This window comes from Psammomys obesus, unplaced genomic scaffold (genome assembly GCF_907164565.1).
Source record: "Psammomys obesus unplaced genomic scaffold, mPsaObe1.curated_primary_1811, whole genome shotgun sequence".
NCBI lineage: Eukaryota > Metazoa > Chordata > Mammalia > Rodentia > Muridae > Psammomys > Psammomys obesus.
This window is the reverse complement of record NW_026592439.1, coordinates 1,382,409-1,407,436: the sequence shown is the minus strand read 5'-3', so window position 1 is coordinate 1,407,436 and position 25,028 is coordinate 1,382,409. Positions and strand designations below refer to the sequence as shown.

At 50.0% G+C, this 25,028-nt stretch overlaps 1 protein-coding gene across 1 annotated transcript; it reads right to left on the bottom strand.

Moving 5' to 3' along the window:
- Positions 1-13,405: 13,405 nt before the first annotated feature.
- On the bottom strand, positions 13,406-19,847 carry Vsig8 (V-set and immunoglobulin domain containing 8). The gene is made up of 6 exons (XM_055613269.1): positions 17,351-19,847; positions 16,708-16,909; positions 16,362-16,583; positions 15,474-15,593; positions 14,979-15,177; positions 13,406-14,101 (listed from the first exon to the last, which is right to left on the bottom strand). The coding sequence occupies exons 1-6, from the start codon at positions 17,480-17,482 to the stop codon at positions 13,816-13,818; spliced, it is 1,161 nt and encodes a 386-aa protein (XP_055469244.1). The 5' UTR covers positions 17,483-19,847; the 3' UTR covers positions 13,406-13,815.
- Between the last annotated feature and the right edge of the window lie 5,181 nt (positions 19,848-25,028).

Genomic DNA, 25,028 nt, shown 5'->3' with positions numbered 1-25,028 from the left:
TAGATAGATAGATAGATAGATAGATAGATAGATAGATAGATAGATAGATAGATTATATTATCTCTCTCTCTCTCTCTCTCTCTCTGTGTGTGTGGGGGGGGGGTGTACAAATTTCTGTCTTCCAGGGCCATGTCAAATACATGCTAACAAATAGATACTAACACACTTTTCTCAATGAGTCTGGATGCAACGTTGACCTTACCCCTACCAATCAAAGTTGATTGCTGGATGAAAACGATTTGCTATTCCTGCCCTGAACAATCTATAGCATCCTTCCAATAGTGAGAATTCATCACAAATTAAGGCAAGAATGTATGAATAAGCAATGAGATAAGAGAGGCCAGTAGAAGGGCTCTGCTAAGGAGTGGGAAAGCAGCCATGTTTTGTGGAAGAAGATTTATCTAGCTTTCCTTCTTCTGCCATTTTTCTCAGCACGTTGCTCGGGGGAAGTATCAGTGCTGTAAAGGGGAAAGTGATGGGAAGTAGTTACACCATTACCAAGAAACACAAACCAGCAATCATACAAACAAGTGAATAATACACACAGTCATTGAAACCGCCGTGTTTTTTAGAATGTCTAAGAATAAAAGAGAAACACTGGCATTAGTCAAGATTCTTCGGGTCTATGCAAAGGCAAAAGCAATGACAGCAAAAACACAGAAACAAAAACAAACCTCTCTGGCCTTCACTAAAACAAATAAGAAATTAATCCTAAAGTTCTGAGTTGCTCAGAGACCCCCCCCCCAAAAAAAAAAATGCTGACCACACTTGGAGTCTCTGTGGAATTATTCTGTTATACTTTCTGCACCCCAGTTCAATAAAAATTCAAAATTAGTGGCATTAGATCAACTTAGCTGAAGCCAAGGACTTTCCTTCTAGGACAACAGAAGAGTATGAGATATCTTGTCAGAAGCAATTGTTGGTTTGGCAAATAAAGTGTTGGGTTTTTTTTTTTTTTAAGCTTAAACAAGAATCTGTGTAACAGGAAATGCATCTATCTGCTCATTCAATAAGCTTTCCTGAGTCTCTGCTGCACGCAGGGCAGTAAAAATCCATCAGTTAATAAAACGCATCGCAGCCTTGCCCTCAAAAGGCTCCTGATCTCATCGTCTACAGAGGTGCCAGTAAGTGCCACACAACCCCCCACAGTGAGTTCAAAGCCACCTCCTCCTGATCTGTGAGGCCTCAGTGGCAAGTGAGGGCCAGTCCAGTCCCCAGGACAAAGGCAAACAGGACAGAGGCTTTGCTTGGGGACAGCTGGCAGGCATGAAAGACTGGATAGCATAGTGATTCCCTGGACAGATCTTCCCAAAGAAAAGGCTTCTATTCAGCTGTGTTGCCAGAATATGGAGACATCACAGGTTTCTGGGTAACCTTCAGCTTCCCCTCCAAGTGGAGGAGAAAAGGGAGAGTGGTGCTGGAGGTAGAGCAACACCAGAGTGATCCCGTGACCTGGGATCCTTGCACTGAGATGCTGTCAAGCTCTGTCTGGTATTTAAGCCCACCAGCCTACCACATAGCTTCATGTCACACTCCCTTGCTGGGGATGCTCAGGTATCTCTGCGGTCAGGTAAAGTCAATGAAACTCAGCCCAGGAGAAGAGAAAGTGAGGCAGGCTGCACCTACCTGATACTCTCTGCTTGCCCTGGCTGATCTACTCACCATGTGCCCACTTGCTGCCAGCGGGACTGCAGGCGCTCAGAGCACTACATACTTACCCCAGCCCTGCCTGTCAGACCCAGGAACACATCATCCCCCAGTCCTACCAGCCACGATCCGCTGATCATCTGATGACCGTTTCTCCATGCTCAGAAATATTGTGCAATCCTTCTCCCTCTTACTGATAACAGTAATGTTACAGCTTAACACCCAGAAATTTCCTAACAGTCCCGTCCTCCAACACACACAACACACATATACAACACATGAACATACCATACACACACAACACACATAAAACACACATACAACACACAGACACCACACACAATATACACACACAACACAAACAGACGCAACATACAGACACCACACACAATACACATATTACCCACACAACAGAGAGAGAGAGAGAGACCACAGCCTTGGCCTCTGCCTGAGCCTTGAGAGCACATCCCATATGAAGCAATGCCTCAACATGAGAAGGTAAGGGAGGACATGGACTGACCATAGACCTGGCTAATACAGGGGAAAAGATAAAAGGTACAGGGGAAAGACGAGGCTCACAGATTATTTGGAGGCCTAAGGATGGGCAGTCAAGAGAAGACAGAGGTTTCACCAGCGTGCTCATCTGCCAGAGAATTTTGTATCCACAGCCAGAGCTCCCACCCAGAGCTTCAGCCAAGGCAGCTAGCACTGTTTCCCTGGAGGATGTGTTCTAAAAGGACAAGGGGAGTGGAGTGCCTGCCCACCCGTTCCCTGTCAGTTACCCCTAGATGCCCTCAGCACTCCTATCCCCCTGCCCTTGGTCAAAATGGCTACAGCTCTGACATGTGCTGGTGAGGGCCTTCCCTGGCTCATCTCCATCAGCAAAGGAGACAAGCAGACACTGTCTGGAATTCACTCTTCCTCTGGACCATCATTCTCTTTGAATCCAAGATCCAGGAAGTCCTTTCCTAAACAAGAATTCTGAAACTTCTTTTCTGCATTCATCCTACCAAAGGTGGGTAAGGCCACCCTCATATGTACCCCTAAGTTGAAGTCAGCTTTGGGGGGATGAACAAAGTAGTTTCACGTGAGTGTCCAAGGTCCTCCACAGTGGAAGATGGAGTTACAGAGAAGAAAATAAAGGCTCCAGCCTCCAGCCCAGGACGAGGAAAAGGTTTTTTTTTTCCCCTTTATTACCGTGCTTTGATATGAAACCCCAAAGTTGCTCAATCCAAGCAAGGTCTCTCGGGTCATCTTGAAAGAAAGATCATAGCAATTTCAAGTAACAAATTTTTTTATTGTTTAAGAATAAATTCACATAATACATTTTAATTAACTCTCTCAACTTCCCTTCCCTTCAAATCTTCCCACTTCCTCCCTACCCCTTTTTCCTCCCAATTTCCTGTTCTTGTTTTTTTTTTTAAAAACCCACTGAGTCCACTTAGTGCTGCCTGTAGCCTGTAGATGTGCAGCTGTAGGACCTTGTATCAGAACATAAGTACTCCCCCCCCCCTTGGTCTGTGCAGGGAGTGTGCGTGGAGACACAGCCACTGTGAGTCTATCTGCAATGGTGCCGTCTTATCCAGCCAGGCCCTAGTCCACTGCAGACGTCCACCACCCTGCCCCCCCTTCTACGATGACTTATAGTTACAAATGTTAAGAGTGAACTTAAATATGGGGACTCTTCTCCTTGGGCTTTTTTTTTTTTTCCCTATCATAATTCTTAGTCACTCTCCATAACTCAAGGCAAACCTGCAGCTTTGTCTAGAGCCCCTAAAGATACACAACAGAAGGGTATAAATTTGAACGTAGCACAACAGCTCCAGCCAACTGGAGCTGTCTATCTTCAGGACTCATTCTCTCAGCAGGCATTGAAGGAATGCCTACTATAAGCAAGAAATGCTAAGAAGGCAGCTGCCAGGGAAACAAACCTGCCTCTGCCTCTCGCTGCACTCAGGAAACAGTCTACTAGGCAGAGAATAGACACGTAACGAATAAGCACAAATGGGTAATTAAAATGGTACTAAGCATCTTCAGAAGGAGATAACTGAGAACCTCAAGTGAGAAAAAATCGAGGGAGAAAAATATAAGGCAACGTGCAAATGCCTCTCTGAGGACAGGATGTTTAAGCCACAACCAGCAGATAGAGAGGTAGGAGGGCCTGCGAACTGAGAAATCGGCAAGCATGGAAAGCCTTCTGGGAAGATTTTGATGTGTGTGAATGACATTAGACTGTAAAGAAAGTCCCTGGGTAATGAGCAAGAGGGACGTTGGAAGGATCCATTTGCAGAGGTCAGGTCAGGCAGGGTCTGGTAAGACATGATAAGATATAAACTTTAACTATAAACATAAAAGGAGGGCACTGAAGAGCTTTAAGGAAGGAAATGACGTGATCGGGCTTGCATTTTTAAAAGACCTGGATGCTACTGTTTGAAGAATGGAGCAAAATGGGGAAATAAGGGCCTGAAGAGGAAGCGATCGCAGTGATTCCCAACTAAAAATGACCACAGCCTGGAATGGAGGCAGAACAGTGATGGGAAAAGCAAATATATACAATAACCACCCAGGGCCTAGACTAGACAGAGTATTGTGTCCTTGGTTGAAGGAAGGCCAAGGACACCACTGGGATATCTGGCCTGAGTAGGCCTGGTTGGCAAATGGAGGTATCATTCATCAAAACTGGTAATACCAAGTAAAGCCGAGCACATTGTAGGAGAAAGTCAAGAATTCCCTCACCCTCAATTATCAGGAGACAGGATCTAACAAAAGGAATATGAGGAGGATGAAAACTATATTGGATTGGATCATATAAAAATTGTCATAGATACAAGCAATACAGATGATTTCATAGAATTCAACCTAGTAATTTAAATGTAAGTCGGTCTAAGAAAGAAAAATCTCTCCTCTGCTCTGATTCTACATGCACCCAGGATCGTAGAGATATGCCTGTAATCTGGCACATTTTTACATTGCAGATCTGCCAGGTTCCTTGGATGTGAACTTGATAATTGAGGTTTATAAGATAACTTTAAGACAAGAGCATCTCCCGAAGAGCCTTTGACCCAAATTCATTCAGTATCCTTTCTCCTGGCCCAGATCTTGCCTTTGCATATTCAGAACAACCAAGAACATTTAGGACCTGAAATCTTTATGATGGAAAGTACTAGAGCTGCCACAGGAGCCAAGAGGAACCATCCTGGACCTCAACTTCCTGTGACTCCAGACTACTTACTCCTGCAGCATTTGGGATCCACATGGGATGTCTGGATGAAGTCCCTGAGAGAAGCCTTTCCAAGCAATGGCAGTGACATAGTCAAAGTCAGACACAGGAAAGGGGGTTGGGGGGAGTGCTTCACTTACAGCAAAGCTCCTGTTTTGTTACACGCTGCGATTGTCCCTCAAAGGTGTCACACAGGCCAGGTCAAAGGCACTACAACACCCTTTCATGGGAAGGACATCAAGAATTGCTGGCTCAGGTCAGGAAACTGGGAACAAGGGGTTAAAACTGCCCTTGCAGGACAGTTGGGACCCGCTCACTGCTGACTAGTGCCCAGTGCCCGCTTCTGGCAGCTGACCATCAGCTGGCCTCACACAGCAAGGTTAAAGTAGGCAAGTAGGCAGGTCACTAGATTCTCAGTCACTCTGGGATGGAGGTGTCCTAGGACTTTTCAAGAGCTGACTGGGGAACGGGAAGGCAGAGATTCAAGAGTATCCCAAGTTTGAACCTTGGGACAGTGGAGGATAATGTGGTCTATTGTGTCCTATTCCCTGACCCTGTAGCCACTCAGTCATCACTAGTCCAATGGATATCTTACCCCCTCACCACACAGGTTACCGTTGGAGGGACACACAACATCCCATTACCAAGTTGTCCCCTCACCTCGGAGTGCCAGCACAGCCTAGGTGCTGTCGTCAGAGCCAGGTCACATTCCTGGAGGCTGAGTCAGCTGGGTTCTAAACACGAAAGCAGGCTCTCCTTGTACTGTCTGTGTTGGGAAAATCTAGAGAAAATTCAGAGGAAGCCAGAATCCCTCAACCCTAGAGGGACAGGGCTTCAGTGGAAAGTTTACAGTAAAAGGAATAAAGGGGTCCAGCTTGCAGGATAGATCCTCAGCTGGGATGAATAGCAGATTACACAGACAAACTTTCCCCAGCCCTGGACCTAGGGGCCTTGAGATGACAATAACAGCCAGCAGCAAGCCCCAGTCACACCCTCCATTCCAAGCAAGGCTCTTATCTGTCCGAGAATTCTGACACATTTACACACTCTATCCCTTAATCCAGGTGCTCCTTCCTAACTCCCAACCTGACACGAAATCCTTCATCCATCTCACCTTCCAAGCAAGTGATTCAAGGCCCAGCCCCAGCCACTCCTACTTGCAGAGTCTTTCCTCGAGTGACCTCACAGCAACAGCTGTCCCAGCTCACCCAGGAGCTGAATCAACAGCTATAGGCATCGTTCTATAATTTTCCCAAATGAGCTTAATAGTCTCCCTCGGGAGGGTGGCTGCTCCTGGAAAGATCAGGTCTCATATTCCAGCCCTGTCACACACGTTAAACACATCTCCCCAAAGCATACTTGTTAATTAAGAGGTTAATGTGGAAAGCTGGGGGCAGACAGGTGGACAGCACGTGGTCATTGCCACATCGTCTCTCCACTAAGTGAGCCAAGGGTCCCGGGTTGGGAAATTCTACCATTCTGTCTCCCCTCCCAGACAGCACGGTCAACCTTCTGAGAGTCATCAGGAAGCACTGCATTCTAGAGAAGGCTGTTTCTTCTCTTAACTGCTCACCCCCTTCAGGGGCTGAGACCAAGGGTTAACTCCTCTGGCTGTAAGCAATCTGCGCCTTTGCCTGTCTCTTTTCTTTTGTAGAAGCTATTTACTGAGTGTCCTCTATATGCCTGGCATTTATTTATTTATTTATTACTCTGTGTGTGTGTGTGTGTGTGTGTGTGTGCGCGCGCGCGCGCGCGCGCGCACGCGCGCCATGGCACTTGTATAGAGGTTAGAGGACAATTTTATAGAGTTGGTTCTGGGGGTTGAACTCAGGTTGCCAGGCTTATGCAGCATCTTCACTGGCTGGGCCTTATTCCTGGCTGTCTTCCGAGTTTGAGTACATTAGTGAATAAAACGGATAAGAATCCCTATCTTGCCCTTCCTCCTCGTGAGGCTGATAGGGGGACAATGAGGGATGAGTAAATTACCAACAGTCACCCATGAAGAAAACGATATGTGAGATGGCATACTCCAAAGACTGCCTACGACCTGCAAATTACAGAAAGGGGTGAACATCAAGGATGATAAGCATAGGCGGAAGACATGGTCTTTAACAAGGTGGCCATGATGGACCTCCCTGAAAAGGACGCTGCTGTTGAAAGAGATTGGGAGAAGATGAAAACTTGCATTGGGCGAGGTCTGGAAGAGCCAAGGGGTCAGCCAGGATGAGAACTTAAAGGTGATTCAAGGTGGCTGGTGTGGAAAGGGCTGGGGAGTGGGGCTGAAGAGTCAGTCAAGCCACGGACGGTACAGCAAGCATCAGGAGCCAGTTAAAGACCTTTGACTCTGGAAAGCCAAATTGGAAGTTTGAGCAGAAGAATGCTCAGCCCTCAGTTTGGCTCTGGCTCCTCCGGCCATACGAAGCTGTGGCGAACAGGAAGGCACCAGGGTGGTCACCCAGAGCCCCACTGACGTAAGCCAGGCAAGATGTGAGCATGCTTAGGCACTACAGAGCAACAGGAAAGAATGACTTACTTCTGGACTTACTCTGAAGGCAGAAGCAGGATTTCCTGACCCTGCTGTGGGGAGATGGTGAGAGAACAGATAAGAAAACCAAGAAATTAACAGAGTTGCCATCTGCTGGAGGAGGAAGGTAGCAGGATAGATTTAGGGATGCCCACAGGCGGACTTTGGAGCACACTAACAGTGTAGTGTCTTAAATAAGCAGAGAGGACTGTGGGACTTAGGAGAGATGCCTGCCCTGGTGCATAAATGTGTGTGTTGTTGGTATGTAGATCTTAACTGACTGGGTAGGGAGGTAGAAGACACCAACAGAGAAAACTGCTGACTTCTTTTCAGATCATATGCTCCATTCCTGGAAAGGCTTAATGTTTACTGAAAAGAAGGAATCAGATTTCCCACAGGAGCAACGTTATAATAGCAGGTTAGGCTCTGGACAAGGATCAGTTGCTCAGATTCTTATAGCAGTAATCACAGACCTGACATTTCCTCGAGTCCTTCAAGCTGTAAGTGAGAAGCCTTCATGCTGCTCAAGGAAGCGCTTCGACCGTCTGCTGGTCATAAGACAAGGGCACTATGACCTAGCTGGTAGACAATGCCTTTGTCCCTTGCCTTGGAAGCCCAGTAGCACTGGCAACAGTTTCCCCACTCATGCCCTGCTGTTTATCCCTTCTCTCAGGGAGGGTTGTGTTCCACGGGTACCTTCAAGAAGGATTTGAGAGCACACATGCCGCCTTTTCTGCCCCTCCTCTCTGAAATCATCTTCCCTGTCGCCATGACCAAATCCGGAGAGGAGTAGCAAACACAAATTATCCATCACTAATTTTTACCCATTAGCTGAACTCCTAAGCTCCCAAGGGAGTAAATGTTGAGAAAGAGGTGACCAGGCCACCACCCTCAGGACACTCCCCAAACAGAAAAAAAGATAATTGAGTAGACACCCTTTCCCCTGGTCCAGCAGCAGGAGAGAGGCTGGGATGAAGGGGCGGGGCTAGTCCAGCCGGCTTCCTGTGAAGGCCCTCTGAGAAAAAGGGTCAAGGAAGAAGACCTGGAAGGTTTACAAGCCTGGAAAACTGCCTTGGCCAAGGGCTGAGGCAAGCTGGAGCAAGAAGAGGCACAGGAGCCTCCTCTTCGGGTCTAAGACAATAGGCATCCTGGTAGGAGAAAAAGTCGGTGAGAGCGGGGAGAGGGGGCAGCCCAGAGAACACTGAGGAGACAGACTGGCAGAGAAGAAGCAGGGAGAGGGGGCAGCCCAGAGAACACTGAGGAGACAGACTGGCAGAGAAGAAGCAGGGTGAGCCGCCGCTGACCAAAGGAGGCCAGTTGCTGAACTGAGTTGATTTTTCGGCGGGGGGGGGGGGGGGGAGACAAAACAAAACAGCAGCAGCCACCGGCTAATCTGCATACACACTGTGGGTGTGAAGAACCCTCAGGAGGAATGGGCTGCCTGGGACAGGCCGGCATGCTCAGCGCTACAGTGGGCATCCCAGAGGGCAGCAGCTGTGGAAGACACGCCCAGGTCTAGGTCCCGGGAGGCACCAGAGGATCTAGAAGCTGGTCCAGGCCCCTGCCGAGCTTGTGTTTCAGGTGCTCCCTGCAATTATTAGTATCGCTGATACTAATGAGGATTGCTGTCAATATTAGCGCCTGCGCGTGGACTGAAGCCTCACAGGCTGGGCCTGGTCCTCCTAACTTCGCTACTGGTTGTTAGCAGGATTCCTCCCTCCAGATAGCCAGATAACATGACCTGTCTCCAGATCTATTTCCACAACAACCCCCTCGCTGCAGCCCCACCACCACCTCAGCCTCCATCCCAACCCCTGTATGGTTAGATCCAGGCTTCCAGGCCTGCCTTTTCGTGGAAGATGAGATTACAGATTAGATATGGAAGGATCAACCGCTTGCTGAGTCCCAACTAGCAGTGTGTGTAATACGAACGTTACATTAAATAACCTTCCCCCTATTCCATTTCACAGATGAAGAAACCGACACTTTAGAAACCTACTCAGTCACTATGGATCTAGTCCTGTCTGGCTCTAAATGCACAGGCTCCTTTTGTATATGCGAACACAGAAAACTCACAAACCTTTATTGCAACTCTCTGATTCTTCCAAGCCCACCAAGGATCCACCATCACCCTACTTGGCCTTTATGACAATAAGTTCAGCATTTGAACCCAGTCCTCCTCTGCTCAGTTTTTTTGCCTTTGTCCAACCTTTCTGTCTCCTCCCTACTGCTCAGTGTCCCACCCAAAGAAGCTCTTAAGGACAATAGCCATGGAGGGACAGCAGGCCATCTTGTCTACTCCCCACCAGCAGGCACAGTGACCAACTCCAAAGCTTGCCAGATATCCCAAAGTTGCCAACACCTCACCTGCCTTCCGCACGTATTTACTAGCAGCAAGAAGATGCTGATAACCGATTTATATATATAATCAGCTCATGGGACAGATTTGACCCTCAAAGTATACGTGACAGCCCTGTGATTTGGGTCACATTAAAACAAACAAACAAAAAATTGGTGGCCTGAGATACACTGTAATACTTTTCTGTTAGACTTAAATGGTTTTTCATAAACAGAGACAATTGTGCAAAAATTAATTTAACAAATAAGAACAAAGAACTAAATGGAATTAAATTTGTGTCCTTGATGGGAGCAGGATTTTCCAGGCTCCCATCAAGCCAGGAAGAAGGCCCCAGGAAGCTTAGGAGGCAGATCTGAAGTCTTGATCAGTCTTTCATCTACCTCCAGACAGGTCACAACCTCATCCCACAGTAATTAAGTGGGGAAAAACAAACAGAAAGAGAGGCAGAGATAGCAAGACAGAGACAGAGGGACAGACACACACCACAGAGAGAGAGAGAGAGAGAGAGAGAGAGAGAGAGAGAGGAGAGAGTTTAGTTGGACCTAGACTTGACCTAGGGCAGTAAAAGTGCAGTGTGCAGCCTACATGGTCATGGTCACTCTTGGAGGAATGTGTGGGTGATTCCTGGGAGGCCTCCCATACGTGGGCTTGAGAACTGACTCTATATCTCAGAGCTGGGGAGGGAAGTCAGAAGGGATGGGTGAATGAAGACTCAGGAGCATTTCCAGCAGAGATGCCTCACCATCACTTGCACTGGAAGGCAAAATTCATGCAAACTTTGTGGATGCCAAATTGACTTCCTAACGGCTATCAAGAGAGTGGTGTGTGTTACCAAGGAGATGTCGGTTATCTACATAATTCTTCAGTCCTGGCAAGACTGGGAAGGGGTGCAAAAGATAGAAATGGAAAGAGGAATGGAAATAGGTGAATTTGTGCTATTTGTGTCTCTGGACAGACAACAGTAAATCAGAACTGTCTTAAATTTCCCCTCAGAAGCAGTGTCTCTGCCTAGCCAGCTGTTTGCCTGGTATTGCTGTTTGGACTAGTGACCACCAAAGTCACTAACTGGGTGTTACCGGCTTGATTTTAGTCTCTGGCACCCCTGGAAGATGGTGGAATCTTTAGGTGAGGCTAGTGGAAGGAAGCTAAGACATTTGGGGCATACCCAATTCCTCCTCTTGCTTTTTCTCGTCGCTTTCCAACTCTAAGGAATGAACATCTTTCTCTGCTGTGTTCTCACAACTATGTGCTGTCTCCCCAAGGGCCTAAAGGCAGGGAAGCCAAGCAGCCATAAACTGAAATCTTCAGAACTGTGAGTCAAAACTGCCTTTTCCTCTTTCAAAGTTCATTATCTCAGGAAATTTGTCATAGTGAATCAAAGCTGAAGAGGACACATGGTGATATGGCCCACCTAAATTTCACAAGCCAGCTAGCTAATAGGGCCAGCCATTGAAAGTCAATCCTAGAAAGGAGTTGTATCACAATAGATATGCTAAGTACTAAAACCTCACCACTTTTGGTTATCCATCTTTTTTTTTTCTTTTTCCTACTGTATCTAAATTGTGGAATGGTGCAATGGTATGCCATCTCCAACATTTCTCCCAACCTCAGGCCACTAACATTATGTTGGCAGTTTGGATATTGAACTGTGGGAGTATTTTTGTTGCAGAAGATAAATGCTACAGATCAAAGCTTCTGTGACTCCGCCCAGTCTGGCCCACTCCCAAATCCATTGTTCAACATGTTTGTATCTGCCTTCTTCCCATATCTCTTCCCGAACCAAACAGGTTGCACGCAGAAGAAATGAGGGGAAAGAACCAGGAGTTCTGGAAGTAAATCAAACGTTGGAAAAGTTAAGCTTCCTTTCCTGTACACTTAGAAACTCCCCTCTCTTCCCAGATGACCCCCCCCAAACCGAAGTTGTTGCCAGAGTCTTGCTGAAACCTCTTTTGCTACTTCATAATGGGTTTTTCTTGCCAGAGCCTCAACTCACATTTTTCACTGCTCAAATGAAAGCTGAGTCTAAGTCAGCATGGCTCCCCCATTCCCAGAATGGGGAAAAGGATGTCACTCAACACACCCTGTAAGCCACATGGCTGCCTCAGCTCCTCACCACCTTGCAGGAGGCTGGCTGGGCTGGCAGTTCCTCGGAGTGGGAACACCTTTTTCCTCATGTCATCTTCATCAGTCAGCTGCCTTAGGGCAAAAGTGTGCCGGGCACAGTGCCCTGCTGGAAAGCTAACTCTATCTATGAATAAGTCATTTGAAAGGCACTCACAAACATGACCAAGTGACTGATGGGTTCTTTACTCCCTCCCTACTTAACTCTCCTTCCCCTGTATCCCCTGTACAGCCCCCAATTCCCATCCCCCACTCCTAGGCAAGCAGTCTTTGATTCTCTTTGTCCCAGCATTCATTCTCTCTCATTCATCTTGCCAACCAGGGAATGGAGAACTGTCTCAGCCACCCCTTGACAAACCCCGGGCCATCTCAGAGGATTCCAGGTTATTTTCTACCAGGCAGGATACTCTAAGCCTTATACACACCTACTTTATGTTGCCCTAGGACAGGAAGAGGACAAGGGTGATCAGTTTCTTTTGAGGAGAAGAGAAACAAAAGAAGAGTCTAGGCTCTCAACAAGCACATAGCTGGGGAGAGGCAGGCAAAACGAAGGTGTCCTTGTGAAATACAGCCATGTAATCCACTGGAGGCAGCTGAGTTGAAATATGATGTTCTGGACTCCCCAGAAGCAGATCTTGGACCAGGGGATAAAAGGGTACACACTGTCACTAGGAGGAATATTCTATGAGATCTTGACAACCAAAGGCTCGTGCTTTGGGAGGCAGTGAGCTGCCCCTGAAGGTGGGCAGGCCAGAAGCCGGTTGGGATCGCCCTCATCAGGAATGTTACACAAGGAATTCAGCTATCAGAGAACAGCCTGATGTCCTGAAGTCAACTGTTCCTAAACCAAATCCTGTTGGTGGTGGTGGGCGGGGCGGGGGCGTTTTATTTTGGTCTTGGTTTTGCCTCTGTTGAGATACTTCATCCTCCTGAAACTCAGTTTCTTTTGTGTAAAATAGGAATGATGCACAGCCTCACAGAACTAAACAGATAAGTACAAGAGAATATTTGAAAGCACCTGGCACTTAGTGGGCGTCTCATAAACTTAATCTTCCCATCAAAGAAGGGACGGAACTAGATATCCTCAGGTCCTCCTACCCCAGAGTCTGAATGAGTTTAGACCCCCTTCCTGGAAGGGGGAGGCTGCTGGAAAGGGAGGCAGGCGTATACCTGGGAGAGATGAAGAAGTTCGGGTTAGGTAGATGGATGGAGAAAGGAGGATGCTGAGATGGTCCGGGAACATGCAGCAGGGGTCACCTCTAACACCCACCCACTCTCATTTGTTTCCCCTTCTAGAATAAAAAGGGAAAAGATGGCTTTGAAATGTTAAAGTCCGTTCTGAAGGACCTCAGTTTTCCCATTCGTTCTGTGAAGGAATAGGACTGGGATGTTCCCTCCCAGATGTGGCTTTCCCTTTAGGAGGGGGAAGCAGAGGATTCAGAGGAGGGGAGGGAGCAAGGAGCAACCTGTCAGGGTTCCCCGCCCCACGCCCAGTCCTCGGTAGAACGCTGGACAGCCACCTCCGCTTCGTCTTTAAACTTCTTTATTGTGCTAACACTGTTGCCTCGGAGCTCAAATCTCACACACAGAACAATTCAGCCTTGAACCCCACCTACCCAAGGCCAGGGGCCCTCTGCCTTGGCTGGGGACACCTGGCTTGTACCTCTGAGGTTCTGGGATACCAACGTCTTTCCTCCCTTCTGCTCCCTGGAGCCCACCGGTGACGGGGGTGGGGCTCTGAACTGTCTTCCTCTGTGCCCCAGCCCTCTCCCACTTGGGGGAGAAGGCTTTTGCCCCACTAGGCATCCCTGAGGGAAATTCCCCTGAACTCTCTGCCGCTAGGCGGCCGGCGAGAGCCAGGTCTGCCGGCCGGAACCTGTCCCCAGCTGCGGGCGGAGAGCTCCGAACCGCCTCCCAGCCGGGGCGCAGCCCGGTGCTGCGCGCTCACACCAAGAGGCCGTCCTTGCACGACCGCTGCTCGACCTGGGTACAGTCGGCGCAGTCGGCCGGCTCCGAGCTCTTGACCTTGACGTAGACAGGGGAGGGGCCCGCTTCGCAGGCTGCGGAGGCGGTGCGGGGCACTAGGGCCACGTCCTCGGGGCCGCCGCAGGGCGGAGGCGCGTACTTGCGGCGCAGGGAGCGGCTGACGTTCTGCGTCGGGTACCCCAGGAGGTGGGTGACGCGGCTGCCGCGCCCGCTGGCCTTGCACCCGGGCGCCTCGGCGTCCACTCTGGAAAACAACAGGCGGGCGCGTGAGCTGGCTCCTCCACGGCGCGGCGTTGGCACGGCCTGGGCAGAGCTGGGGGCTCTTGGCAACCTCTCATCTCCCTCGCCCCCCTCCACCTGCCCCTCACCTCTCCCTCTCTCTTCGCTCTCTGGACCTCAGCCTACTCTCCTCTCTGCACGTTCCTGGGCCAGCGACCCTGCAGCGCCCCCATGCCACCATCCCTATCCTTCAGACTTGGTTTGTCCTCGAGTGTCCCAGCTCACTGCGGGCAGACGCCCAGTCGGGCGCCGTCGGTCCCTTTCTAGTGTTTGGCTGGAATGGAACCTTAGTGATCCGGGAACTGTATCCCTCCTTTCCTTGACTAACCCTCACCCTGCGCTCTGGCAAGCTCTCCTCGCCTCCTGTCCCTCACTCTTCTTTCCCTCTGTCCCCAAGGCATTGCAATCATTAGCACTGCTACACTTGTTCTATTTTTATTTCTAGTTTGCTTCTAGTATGTTATTAGCACTATTGGTGTTAACTCTTCTTGAATAGGCATGTTGAGGTTTTGGCCGGCGCAATACAAAGGAAAGGTGAAAACACACGGTCCCTGCCCTCCAGGAGCTTACAGTCTAGGCCAGACAGACCGAGGCATGATGCTTAGACGACAGGGAGGAAAGGGGAAGCAAGGAGCAGAGGTGAAGACTGGAAGCGGGGAGGGGAAAGACAGAAAAGCCATGCGGCGAGTGGGCGGGTCGACATGCTGAAGTCCCAGCACTCCATGGCGATGGCGGGCAGGTTTGGAATGGGGTTCCCAGCCGGCCGATGGCAGGCAGGGGTGAAGAGGACAGGGCGCCGGTCCCCCGCCGTGCAGCAGCATGCAGCATGCATCAGGTTTTACCTGATCTCACTAGCCAAGTCGCCGCAGGCCCCTCCGCCGACCCCGCCGCCGACCCCGTAGCCGAAGGCACCGCGGGAAACACCAGCCCCGCTGCCTCCGCAGCAGCAGCAGATGAGCCCCCAGATGCCTAGCGCCAGGCAGGCCAGCATGAGCAGAGAGCCCAGCACTGAGCCGACGATCATGCCTACACGCTGGGAGTCTGTGGAGAGAAGTGGAGGCAAGTCAGGCTTCTGACAGCCTGGCACATGCCAGGGCAGATGTCTATGGGGGGGGGGGACACCCAGGGCCCTGGAAAGCCCAGTAAGGAAGATGTAGGAAGGTGAAGGTTAAGCGAATCTGCAGGTGGCTTCCAGCTGCTCTAGACAAAGGCCTAGCCTGACAGCAGCTGTGAGGCAACCAGCTGAGGCTCCAAAATAGAGCCTAGGTAACTGCAATCCAACCCCCACCGCCACCCCGAGTGCAAGCCAGGGGACTGTCGGAGCTTGCTGTACCTACCTGAGACTTTAACCTCTACCACACAGACGCTGTAGCCCACGTGGTTGGCCACTGTGCACTGATACAGCCCATCATCGTCTACATTGATATTTTTCAATACCAGGTCTCCATTGCCCAGGCCTGAAATGGAAGGAGCATCAGAGCCGTACTGAGACAGAGAAAACTGGTCCCTGAGAGCTCCTACCCTGGCCCAGCCTCTGTGGGATAGAGGATGGAATGCCACTCTAAAAAACCAAACAAACAAGCAAACAAGGAGAGTGTATAGAAGTATTCACAAGTCTACTCCACTCTAAATCTGACCCACACTGCCCTTGCTGACACAGAAGAACAGGGAAGGACACCCCTCTCAGAAAGAAGACAGAGTCACCATTTATTCTCTGTGACCTTAGAGAAATGCATTCTGACTCAGTACTGGTCTCCTCCTTTGAACAGTGAAGACAGAATTAGACCAGGAATTCTGAGGCACCCTCTAGCTCTATTACCCTTTGATTGTGGTTATTATTCAGCTTCTCCAAGGGCCAGGACCCTCACGCAGCTCATCCCATCTAATCCTTGCAGGCCAGTGGGTGGTAGTTACTAGTAAGTAATCCTTTTTCCATCTGTCAGAGAAGTGTTAAGCCACTCCCCTGAGATTTACTACCAATCAGCATCCTGGCCAGGATTCAAGCCCAGCTCTTCCTTGGAACTCTCCAAATTAACCATGCTGCTTTTAACTGACACCCATCCCCTGTGTATCTTCTCTCCCTCCCTCAACAGCAGCTGCAGGGACATGCCCAAATGAGCAGTCTCTCACAGGGGTGCTGGGTCTGACTGTCTGACTCGGTACCACCAACAAACCATGGAAGTCCCAGCAGGCCCCAGCGCCCTCCCTTGGCTGGGCCCCCTCACCTTGACTGATGGAGCTGTGGAAGGACTCTTGGTAAGAAAGCTCAGAGTGGAAGCTGTGTTGAGAGTGGTAGGACCCAGCTCGGTAGGGATGGCTGTGCCCACTGATCTTGGCCCACCTGTAGGAGAGGGGCTGAGAGCCTCCATTGGCAAAACACTTCAGCACCACATCGTTGCCCCTTGACATGTGGCCCTCAGTCCAGCACATGGGTACCGCAGGACGTGCTGTAACGAGGCAGGTGGTTAGAAGCCCAGACTCAGCCAAAAGCCAGAGCCTGGCTCACGGTGGCCAGTCCATCCTTGGCTCTGAAGCCTGGGAAGGGGGAGCCCCTGAAGAATCTGGCCATACCTTGGACAGTGACAATGACCTTCCTGGTGGCCATGGTGGTCTTCTTCACCCGGCACTCATAGGTTGCTGTGTCAGACACTTGCAGGTTCATGAGGTTGATGGAGGCATCGTACTGGCTGGGGTCTGAGGCTGCAAAGCGGACCCTCTGCTGTAGATGGGGGAGGTTGCCATGGCCGATCCTCTTATCTTGATAAGTAAGAAACTGTGAAGAAGAGAGGAAACAGCTATGAGACAAACTGAGCCAAGGAAAGGTCATGTGAGTAGTCACTGACCTTCTCCAAGACTTAGTTTTCTTAGCTAAAAAATGGGAATGATGGTGGCAGGCTTGCTGACCACTCACAGAATGAATGAGAGAAGATGAGATTAGACATTCTGGCAAAGTATAAGGTCAGACTGAGAAATTCTAAAGGCAGGGGCCACAATCTCCCCACACCTTGATATGGGGTTCAAGGAGGTGGAATGAGTGACTGGCTGGCTTGATTCCCAGTTGGATGGCTCTTATCCCTGTTGCCTCATTCCCTGAGAGATCTTGGAGGAAATTTAAAACCTTGGTTTCCTCATTTGCCTTCCTCCTCCCTCAGGCCGTTGGCTTCCCATCACGTTGACATCACAGAATACAGGGAACCCTGTGCCAAGCACTTACCACATTCTCCCGATGTGAGGGCTCTGAATTGACTTGCATCCACTCAATGTCCAGACCATTGGGACCATAGTCCTCAGGATCCAGAATGTAGGGGCAGCCTAGCCTCACATTGTCACCTTCTGCCAGATACATGACCTCCTGGCCATCCCCGTTGATCCTTACAGCAGACAACAGTGCTGGTGAAGGGTAAAGCAGGTGAGAAGGAGAGAACAGAAAACGATGCTTGAGTAGTCAGTCTCCATCATTCTGCTGCCTACCAACCAGGCTCATGGGGCTTCTATAGGCATGAGGGGGTGTGTGTGTGTGTGTGTGTGTGTGTGTGTGTGTGTGTGTGTGCTGACATGAGCAATACTTATGTTGTTTGTTTATTCTTACGGCAGTCTCCGAGCACTCTTGTGAACTTGTATATATACTCTAGACTTGTGTAGATGTGCATTTGAGCATTGTTCACGTACACAGAGCTCGTGTCATATTTATGTCCATACATAATTATGCTTTTGCATGTGCAAGCACGCAAGTGTGCATTGTAGCTGCAAAGATGTTCGTGCATATGACCATACAGGATATTTACCTTCTTATTTACATGATAATGTGGGCATTATGTGTGTGTGTGTGTGTGTGTGTGTGTGCAACACCCAGCTGTTAGATGTTCTATTGGAGGAAACAGGCTGTTTAAAATCAACCTGTACGGGCTGTTTAGGCTCTATCTGGGTCAAGTGAAGTGCCCCAGCCAGAAGCAGGAGAGTGGACACAGTGACTGCTGGGGTCCTTTTCCACCCTGAAAAGCATAAAAGCAAGCATAGCTGTGTATAGTTTGTGTATGTGTGCTTGTGTGTGTCTGTGGTGTATAATGATGTATGCTGACTATATAAGTGTTCTAAGTGACAATGCGCGCCTTTGCCTGGCACTGGGCAGCTGGGACCTAGAGCCTGGCCATGGTCACGTGCCTGCCTTTGTCTATGCAGCTTATATAGGTAGAATGAGCCTGGTAGGGTGAACTGCGGGTCCTGCTCTGTGTGATTGTGTGCCTCTAGTGTATCTCTCCCACTTGCTTGCTCCCATTGGGGCCCCTCCTGCTACTGAGTCAGAGCAGGAGCCCAGGGTTTGGAGCCAGATCAGGAAGCTTAGGACTGAGCTCCTCCCCCTCCCTACCCTGAAGCCTCAGGCAAGCTCTGGCCCCAACCGGTTAGACCTAGAGAAGAATAAAGGGGGGGAGTGAACCCAGGGCTCCACCCTAGACACACAGCTCCCTACCTCCCCAGTCTCTGCAATACTTCTTCTTCAAACCCCTCACCAAGCTTCTCTGTGGATGGCCTTTTTGGGTAAAACATGCTCTTTGGAGAACCAAATCTCAGGGAATCTCTCCCTACTCCTCTCTCTCTTTCTCACTCTCTCTCTTTCTCTCTCTCTCATACACACATACATACACACAGACACACACACACAGAGAGAGAGAGAGAGAAGAACACACTGTCCTGAACAAAACAAATAGACTCAGTCATGTTCTTTCAAGCCCTCAAAATGTGAATATATGCCTGTGCAGTCCCCTCTTTCTTATAAACAAAAACTATCCAATCTATACACAGACACATTCACAGGCAGAGTACACATTAATCTAAGACACACCCACTGCACGCTCTTGTGGCTTCCTGCGCGTCCATTCAAGACCAGACATATCTACAGAAGCCCTGAGTTCCAAGTGTAGCCTGGCTCTGAAGAAGCAAGCAAGGGCCTTACATTTTCCCCAACATCCCAAGGGTCACCAGACCTGGCCCCTCTAAACCGTGGCTAGCCTAAGTACATGCCGTAACCTGATAGAATCCGACTTGACCTTGAACAGGCAGCCTAGCTTCTGGGACTCTAACGGGACCTGGAGATGCCTCCTCCAGCCTTAGGCCAGGAGAATACCAGCTCATTCCTAAGATAAGGATCCTGATGCCATCTGCCAGATCCTGGGGCATCGAGAAGCAAGCCAGAGATGAGCTAGAATTCTGCTGAGAGCAGAGGCTCCACCCTGAGGTTGAGCCACTGGAAACAGCTGACAACAGGGAGGATTCCCCTGCCCCAAACTAAGGAGGTCAGCCAGGCAGAGGGTAAGTATGCAGAGAAAAGGGCTTGGGGGACTTTACTGGGACAAGCTGGAAAAAAATGTCTCCACCCTGCACTGGGCTGTATTGCTTCAATTGTCTCTGGCCACGGAGACTCACCCTATCCTCCCTAGGGCTCCAGACTTGTTGTGCCTCCTCCTCCCACCCCTTGGAAAGTTGTTGGCATATCACTCTGGTTTATCTTGCTGTGACACTGGGGAAGGGTTTCCAGGGAATGCAATAGAAGAAGGAGGCTGTGTGGAAGGAAGAAGCAGGGTGAGAGTCGGTGCAGAAAAGAATCCTAGGTAGGGAGACTTGGGGAGAGAGGGACACTGGGCAGTCAAGAGGCTGTGGAAGGAATTGGTGATTGCCCCTTCTAAAATCACCAGGGCTGACCACCCTCTGTGAGGGATGCCACCTCAGCAAGCGTCTGTTCTCAGCTTTAAAAAAAAAAAAAAAGTATTCTGAATTTTCAAGCTAATTTCAGACTGGGAAGGGAAAAGGAAAAAAAAAAGGCAGCTCAGAGAAAGTTTTGACACATGACTCCACACGGCAACCCTCTAGCCCCCATACCCTCACACACATAGAGCACACATGGAAATGCCACAGCTCTCCTGGCACAGTCAGGTCTTTCTAAGTGGGCACTGCCTGAGAGGTTCCCAGCAGACAAAGGGTGCAGTGCTGATCTTGCCAGAAATGCAACCATCACCCATATACGTACACACGGGCACACATATTCTCATACACAGAAACAGGATGAAAGTCTCCCTACAGCATCCCTTCCCAGTCTCCTTCTTCATATCCTTTATTCTACATCTAGACCCCAGAAAAGGCGCCATGCTATTTTCAGCAATCCTCAACAGAATGTCCCTTGCTGCAACTTGCCCATTCCTGGGCAGGAAGCCATAGTATCCAAACCTGAAGCCGTCCCTTCACCAGAGAGGTGAAGGGGCTCTGGGAGTTTACCATCCATCCTGTCCACATCCTCTCAGCCTCATCCCGGAAGAGGCAATACCCGTGGACTCTTATGGCACCTGGGGCCCAGAACAGAGGTCCACCCTGGATTCTTACTGGCTATGAAGGAAGCAACCCAGCATAAACAGCTTTCCTGCCCAATGCCCTAGCTTGGGAGAACTGGCCCTTCCACTGGGCCAAGCACACAGACTGTCTAAAAGAAACAGATCTCTGACAGGCTCCTCCTTAGCCCCCACCCAGAGCTGCTGCTCACCTGACTCCTACCCCACCTGCAATTTCCACAACTAACTCTCCACATCTCCAAGCAAGCCCTGTCTCTAGCTCCCGGCGTGGGAAAAGCGCAAAGGGCACCTGCACACATGTGTTAGCTACACAGGCTAACGATTACCATGAAGGTCTGCTCCAAAGCCTCTGTCCACAGACATTTGCCCCACAGCTTCGGGTACGGACTCTCCTGGGAAGAAGTCCCTGTGGCACCGTGCAAATGAGTATCAGCAGAGTGAAGGTAGACATTCCTACCAGTGCCTCTTCGACCATTCCATTCGTGAGGCTCCTCTGTGATGGAGCCCTCACTCATCCCTGACCTTCTGGCACAATGCTGGGCATCCCTGCCCCTGCCCAGCCCCATACCTGGGCTCAGGCACACGAGTAGTAGATGGAATGCTCCTCGAACTCCCATGTCTCTAGGTTTGGTCTTTCTTCTGCCTCAGCTGGGCTCCAGTGGGCTGGTGGTGGTGGGTGGAAGGGGCAGGTGGAGGGAGGGGGAGCGGAGGGCCCAGACACTGCCCGGGGTGGCAGGAAGGTGCGATAAGTGCCAAGCTGAGGAGCAGCCGGAGTTATTTCTATAGGAGGGAGGGGGCCAGGTCCCCGCCTTGGGGAGGAGCCCAAGTAGCCCTAATTAGCAGGGTGACAGGATGGCCTACCCAGGCATTACCCAGCCCTCACCCAAGCTCTTCCCTGTCCCAAGAGCGGCGCAGGGTGACCAGCGGGACTTGTAATTAGGCACCTGTTAAACCTCCACTTCCTCCTGGCCAAGTCCTCAGGGTGACAACAGTTGCCCCATTTTTACAGCGTCCACAGAGCTCCCCTCACCACTCATTTGTTGCCTCCTTCCCTGGGGGAAGTGGGAAAGAGGAAGGAGAAGCCAGATTTGAGGGTGGAGGAAGGATGGCCAGCACTTGGATGGCCAGCGCCTGGAGGGTTAACATTGGCCAAAGGCATCCTAGAGTCTGACACACCTTCCCCATTGCAGACCCAGATTTCCAGATCCCAACCCCCTCAAGCATTCCTTGCTCCCCAGGTCAGGTCTAAAAGATAGTGCACCAGAGAGGAGACCCTTCTGTTATGCTGGGAGCTGGGCAGGGAAGGGAATCCCAGGTAACAGGAGATACAGGAATGTAACTTCCCTCTGTCCCTTCAAAGGGAGTGGGGCCTCTTGGGCTGGAGGGAAACAAGAGGTGTGTGTAAGAATGGGGTCTTCCATTACTACTGTTTCTCCATCACTGCTGACACAAAGGTCATCCCCAAGTTCCAGGATTCCCGGGAGCGTGAGTTATTATGATGGGTCTAGACCCCTTCGGCTCACTCATCTGAATCAGTTCACTGAGGCCTGAAGGGGTCAGGGCTTGTGGAGGGAGTGAGGGACTGTGTGTTCTGGGGGAATATTTGAGGTAGGCAGGGCAGGAGGTCGTGTGTGTGTGTGTGTGTGTGTGTGTGTGTGTGTGTGTGTGTGTATACCTCTCATGGATATGCAAATAGGAGAAGGGCTGATTTCTTGGTATCGTAGCCCTGAAGGTTTAATGCAGGCTCAGTGTCAACAGGGCTCATAAGCCCCTAAGAACTAAGACCCTTGAAGCCTGAACTGTCCTCCGCTGGGCAGCCAGTCATCCCAGTGGTTAAGCCAGCACAGCTCTAGGCAGGTATGTTGAAGCTGGGGTGGGAGGGTCTTAGCTGGCAGAAGGGGGAAGGCCAACCCCTGGCTGGGTTCAGGAGAACCAACACAGGTTCAGGAAGTTCCTTAACCTTCTCTGGATTCCACGACCGACCTGGGACTCAGGGAGGGCAGAGGGAGAAGAGAATTCAGGAGAGTTACCGGGCTGAGGAATGCTGCCAGGACCCACCCCCTCGGAAGAATAAGACAGAGCAATAAGGAAGCATAAGGAGTCCGTGCAGCTCTGTGTTCCGAACCCCCAAACTGCCAGCAATAATAGGTTGCTCCAGGGCCCTCCGGTTGTACACAGTGGTTATTCTTATTTCCTTATCTATTTTGAGATTTATGGGGTTGTCCTGAGCCTTCTGGAAAACAGGGCTCATTATCCCCATTCTAAAGGTAGGGAAATAGAAGCCCTGGAGAAACAAAGATTCAGTTCAGTTGCAGCTACTGGCCAAGTAGAGGATAGTCAGGCATCCTGACTCTCAGCCCCAAGTGGTCCAAAAAGAGGGCTTGGTAGCCAGATGGACTACAACACCTCAGAGGAAAGCACGGAAGGTCAGTGGTAAATGGAGGGGAAGGCAGGCAGGGCCAGGATGAAGGAGAGCAAGTGGAAAGAGATAGAGCTGAGGTTCCACTAAACTGTCCTGGAGGGATACATTTGTGCTCCTGGGTTGAGCTAATGTGCCGTGACAGCTCCTCCTGGGGTTAAATTTGAGATGAGCTGAAATTGTGAATTAGGTTGAGGTCAGATTTGAGGTTGGAATTAAAGTTAAGGTCAGTACTAAGGTTAGAATTTCAGCTAGGAGTTAAGGCTGGGCTTTGTGCTATGAGAAACCATTTTTAGTGTCATTCTCAGATACGCTTAGGAATTCAGGTTGAAGTAAATCAAAGGCTGGGTTGAAGTTGATTTAAGATTTGTTACAAATGGATTTGAATTAAGTTTGGGATTTAAGTCAAGACAGTGTGGTTGGGGTTAAAACACAACTGGAAATATATGATCAAGAGGGCTCAAGGTAATCAAAAATGATACTTTATGATATAGAAAGATACCTGTCCCCACCTGCTAAATCCAGGTTTGGCTCAGCTCTGGAAGCTCTGGAAGCTTAGTGGCACACACTGATGTGCCCAGTGTCTGAGGGAGGCCTTCAAAAGTGCATGAGCCCGTATGAAAGGGCAAGGAGCACCTTAATCCCCTAACAAATGTAACTTCTGAAGTCCTGCTCACAGCCCAAGGAAGCTCACAGATGCAGGAAGCTATGAGTAACCCATGGGTTTCTGTGTCAGACTGAACCAAAAGAAGAGGCCCATCAGAGGGATTTACTGGGGAAGGGACCCGATTGTGGAGTCTCAGAGAGGTTGAGGTTGACAGGTTGAAGAAGAATAAGGTCCTATTAATTAGAAAAACACTTTTGAGGGGATCACAGAGGGTTTCTCAAAGCTGGAAAAGGCAGAGCATCATCTTCAGTCCCCCTTGACCTACTGAAGGCTAATTGTCACCTGCTTGCAATTTAGAGCCTATAAAAGCAGCTGTCAGCCTTCCTGCCCTATGCCACAGGCAGGGGCTTGGGTGAGGGGTGATGGGGTAGCAGTACCAGGCATAGCTCCAGCCTTGTGTTCCCACCTTCTAAGTTTAGCCTGCAGCCTAATGGCTCTCTGGGCCTCATCCTCAGCCAAGGAAGAGGGCCCCCCACTCCTGAGAGGCACCCTGCTCTTTCCCTTGCCTTTCCCTCATCATTCCTCTGTGCCCTAAATGTCCCATTTCCATCCCCACTTCCCTTTGGGATCCCATAAAGGTCCAGGCTGATCTCAGAAAATCTTGGGCTGCCATGCCAGGAAAGAGGAAATATACCATTTGCTTCTGTTCTAGTACAGAAATAAAAAAGTCAAAGACCTAGAAGGACTGAATAGAGAGCATGAGGAATGGAGGAGACAAGACAGGGATTCAGAGAAGCCAGAGCCAGCTTTGGAGATGTGATCCAAACCAACCCCAGATGCCTATAAGATACAGGCAGCCTACTCATCCTCCAAGACCACCTCAGCAATTCCACACAAACCCCCAGCACCTCTCCCCATACCCAGCTTGCCCAGCCCTCTCCTGAGGCTCCCTACAGGCTCCAGACCCCAGCTGACTGAGGATTATAGCCTGACCCCCTTCTAGACCTTCCTTCCTCACAGCCAGGCCCTCTTCCCCCTCTTTAAACATTCCCATGTAAACCTAGAGGTTACCCTAGAACATTCAGAGAACAGTAACCCAGCAGAGAAAGTCTCAGAAGAGTTGGAGAGCAGGAGTTAGGAACTATGGTTAGAGAGACAGATGCTATCATGTAGTCTCAAAGCAAGATGTCACAGAGAAGCTGGATTCTGGATGCCAATGAGCTACTGCAGCTGCTGACTTCTGAGCAGATTTCTGTGATGGTAACAGGATGAAGGATTACCAGTAAAACCAGGGACAGGAGTTCAGAGGTGGTGCTGGTGGCATCCAAGGAGCTCACTCTAAGTTCTGACGGAAGGGCCTGTGACCCATCACTTTCAGCAAGGCTCAAGAGCCAAGAGTGGCTGGCTGAATGTTATCAATTGAAATGCCAGGAGGACAAGCAAAGGTGAGAGGGAATCCCTTGTAAAGAGTACATGGAATCCTGATGACAGAGCTGAGGAAGAACTGAGACGCCTTGATAGTAAAGGT

Coding starts and splice junctions, on each gene's coding strand:
- Vsig8 (XM_055613269.1), bottom strand. CDS start 17,482: ATGTATCTGGCAGAAGGTGACAATGTGAGGCTAGGCTGCCCCTACATT. Junction 16,584..16,707: donor GGTCATTGTCACTGTCCAAG/GTATGGCCAGAT, acceptor GCCTCGTTACAG/CACGTCCTGCGGTACCCATG. Junction 15,178..15,473: donor GGTAGAGGTTAAAGTCTCAG/GTAGGTACAGCA, acceptor TTCTCTCCACAG/ACTCCCAGCGTGTAGGCATG.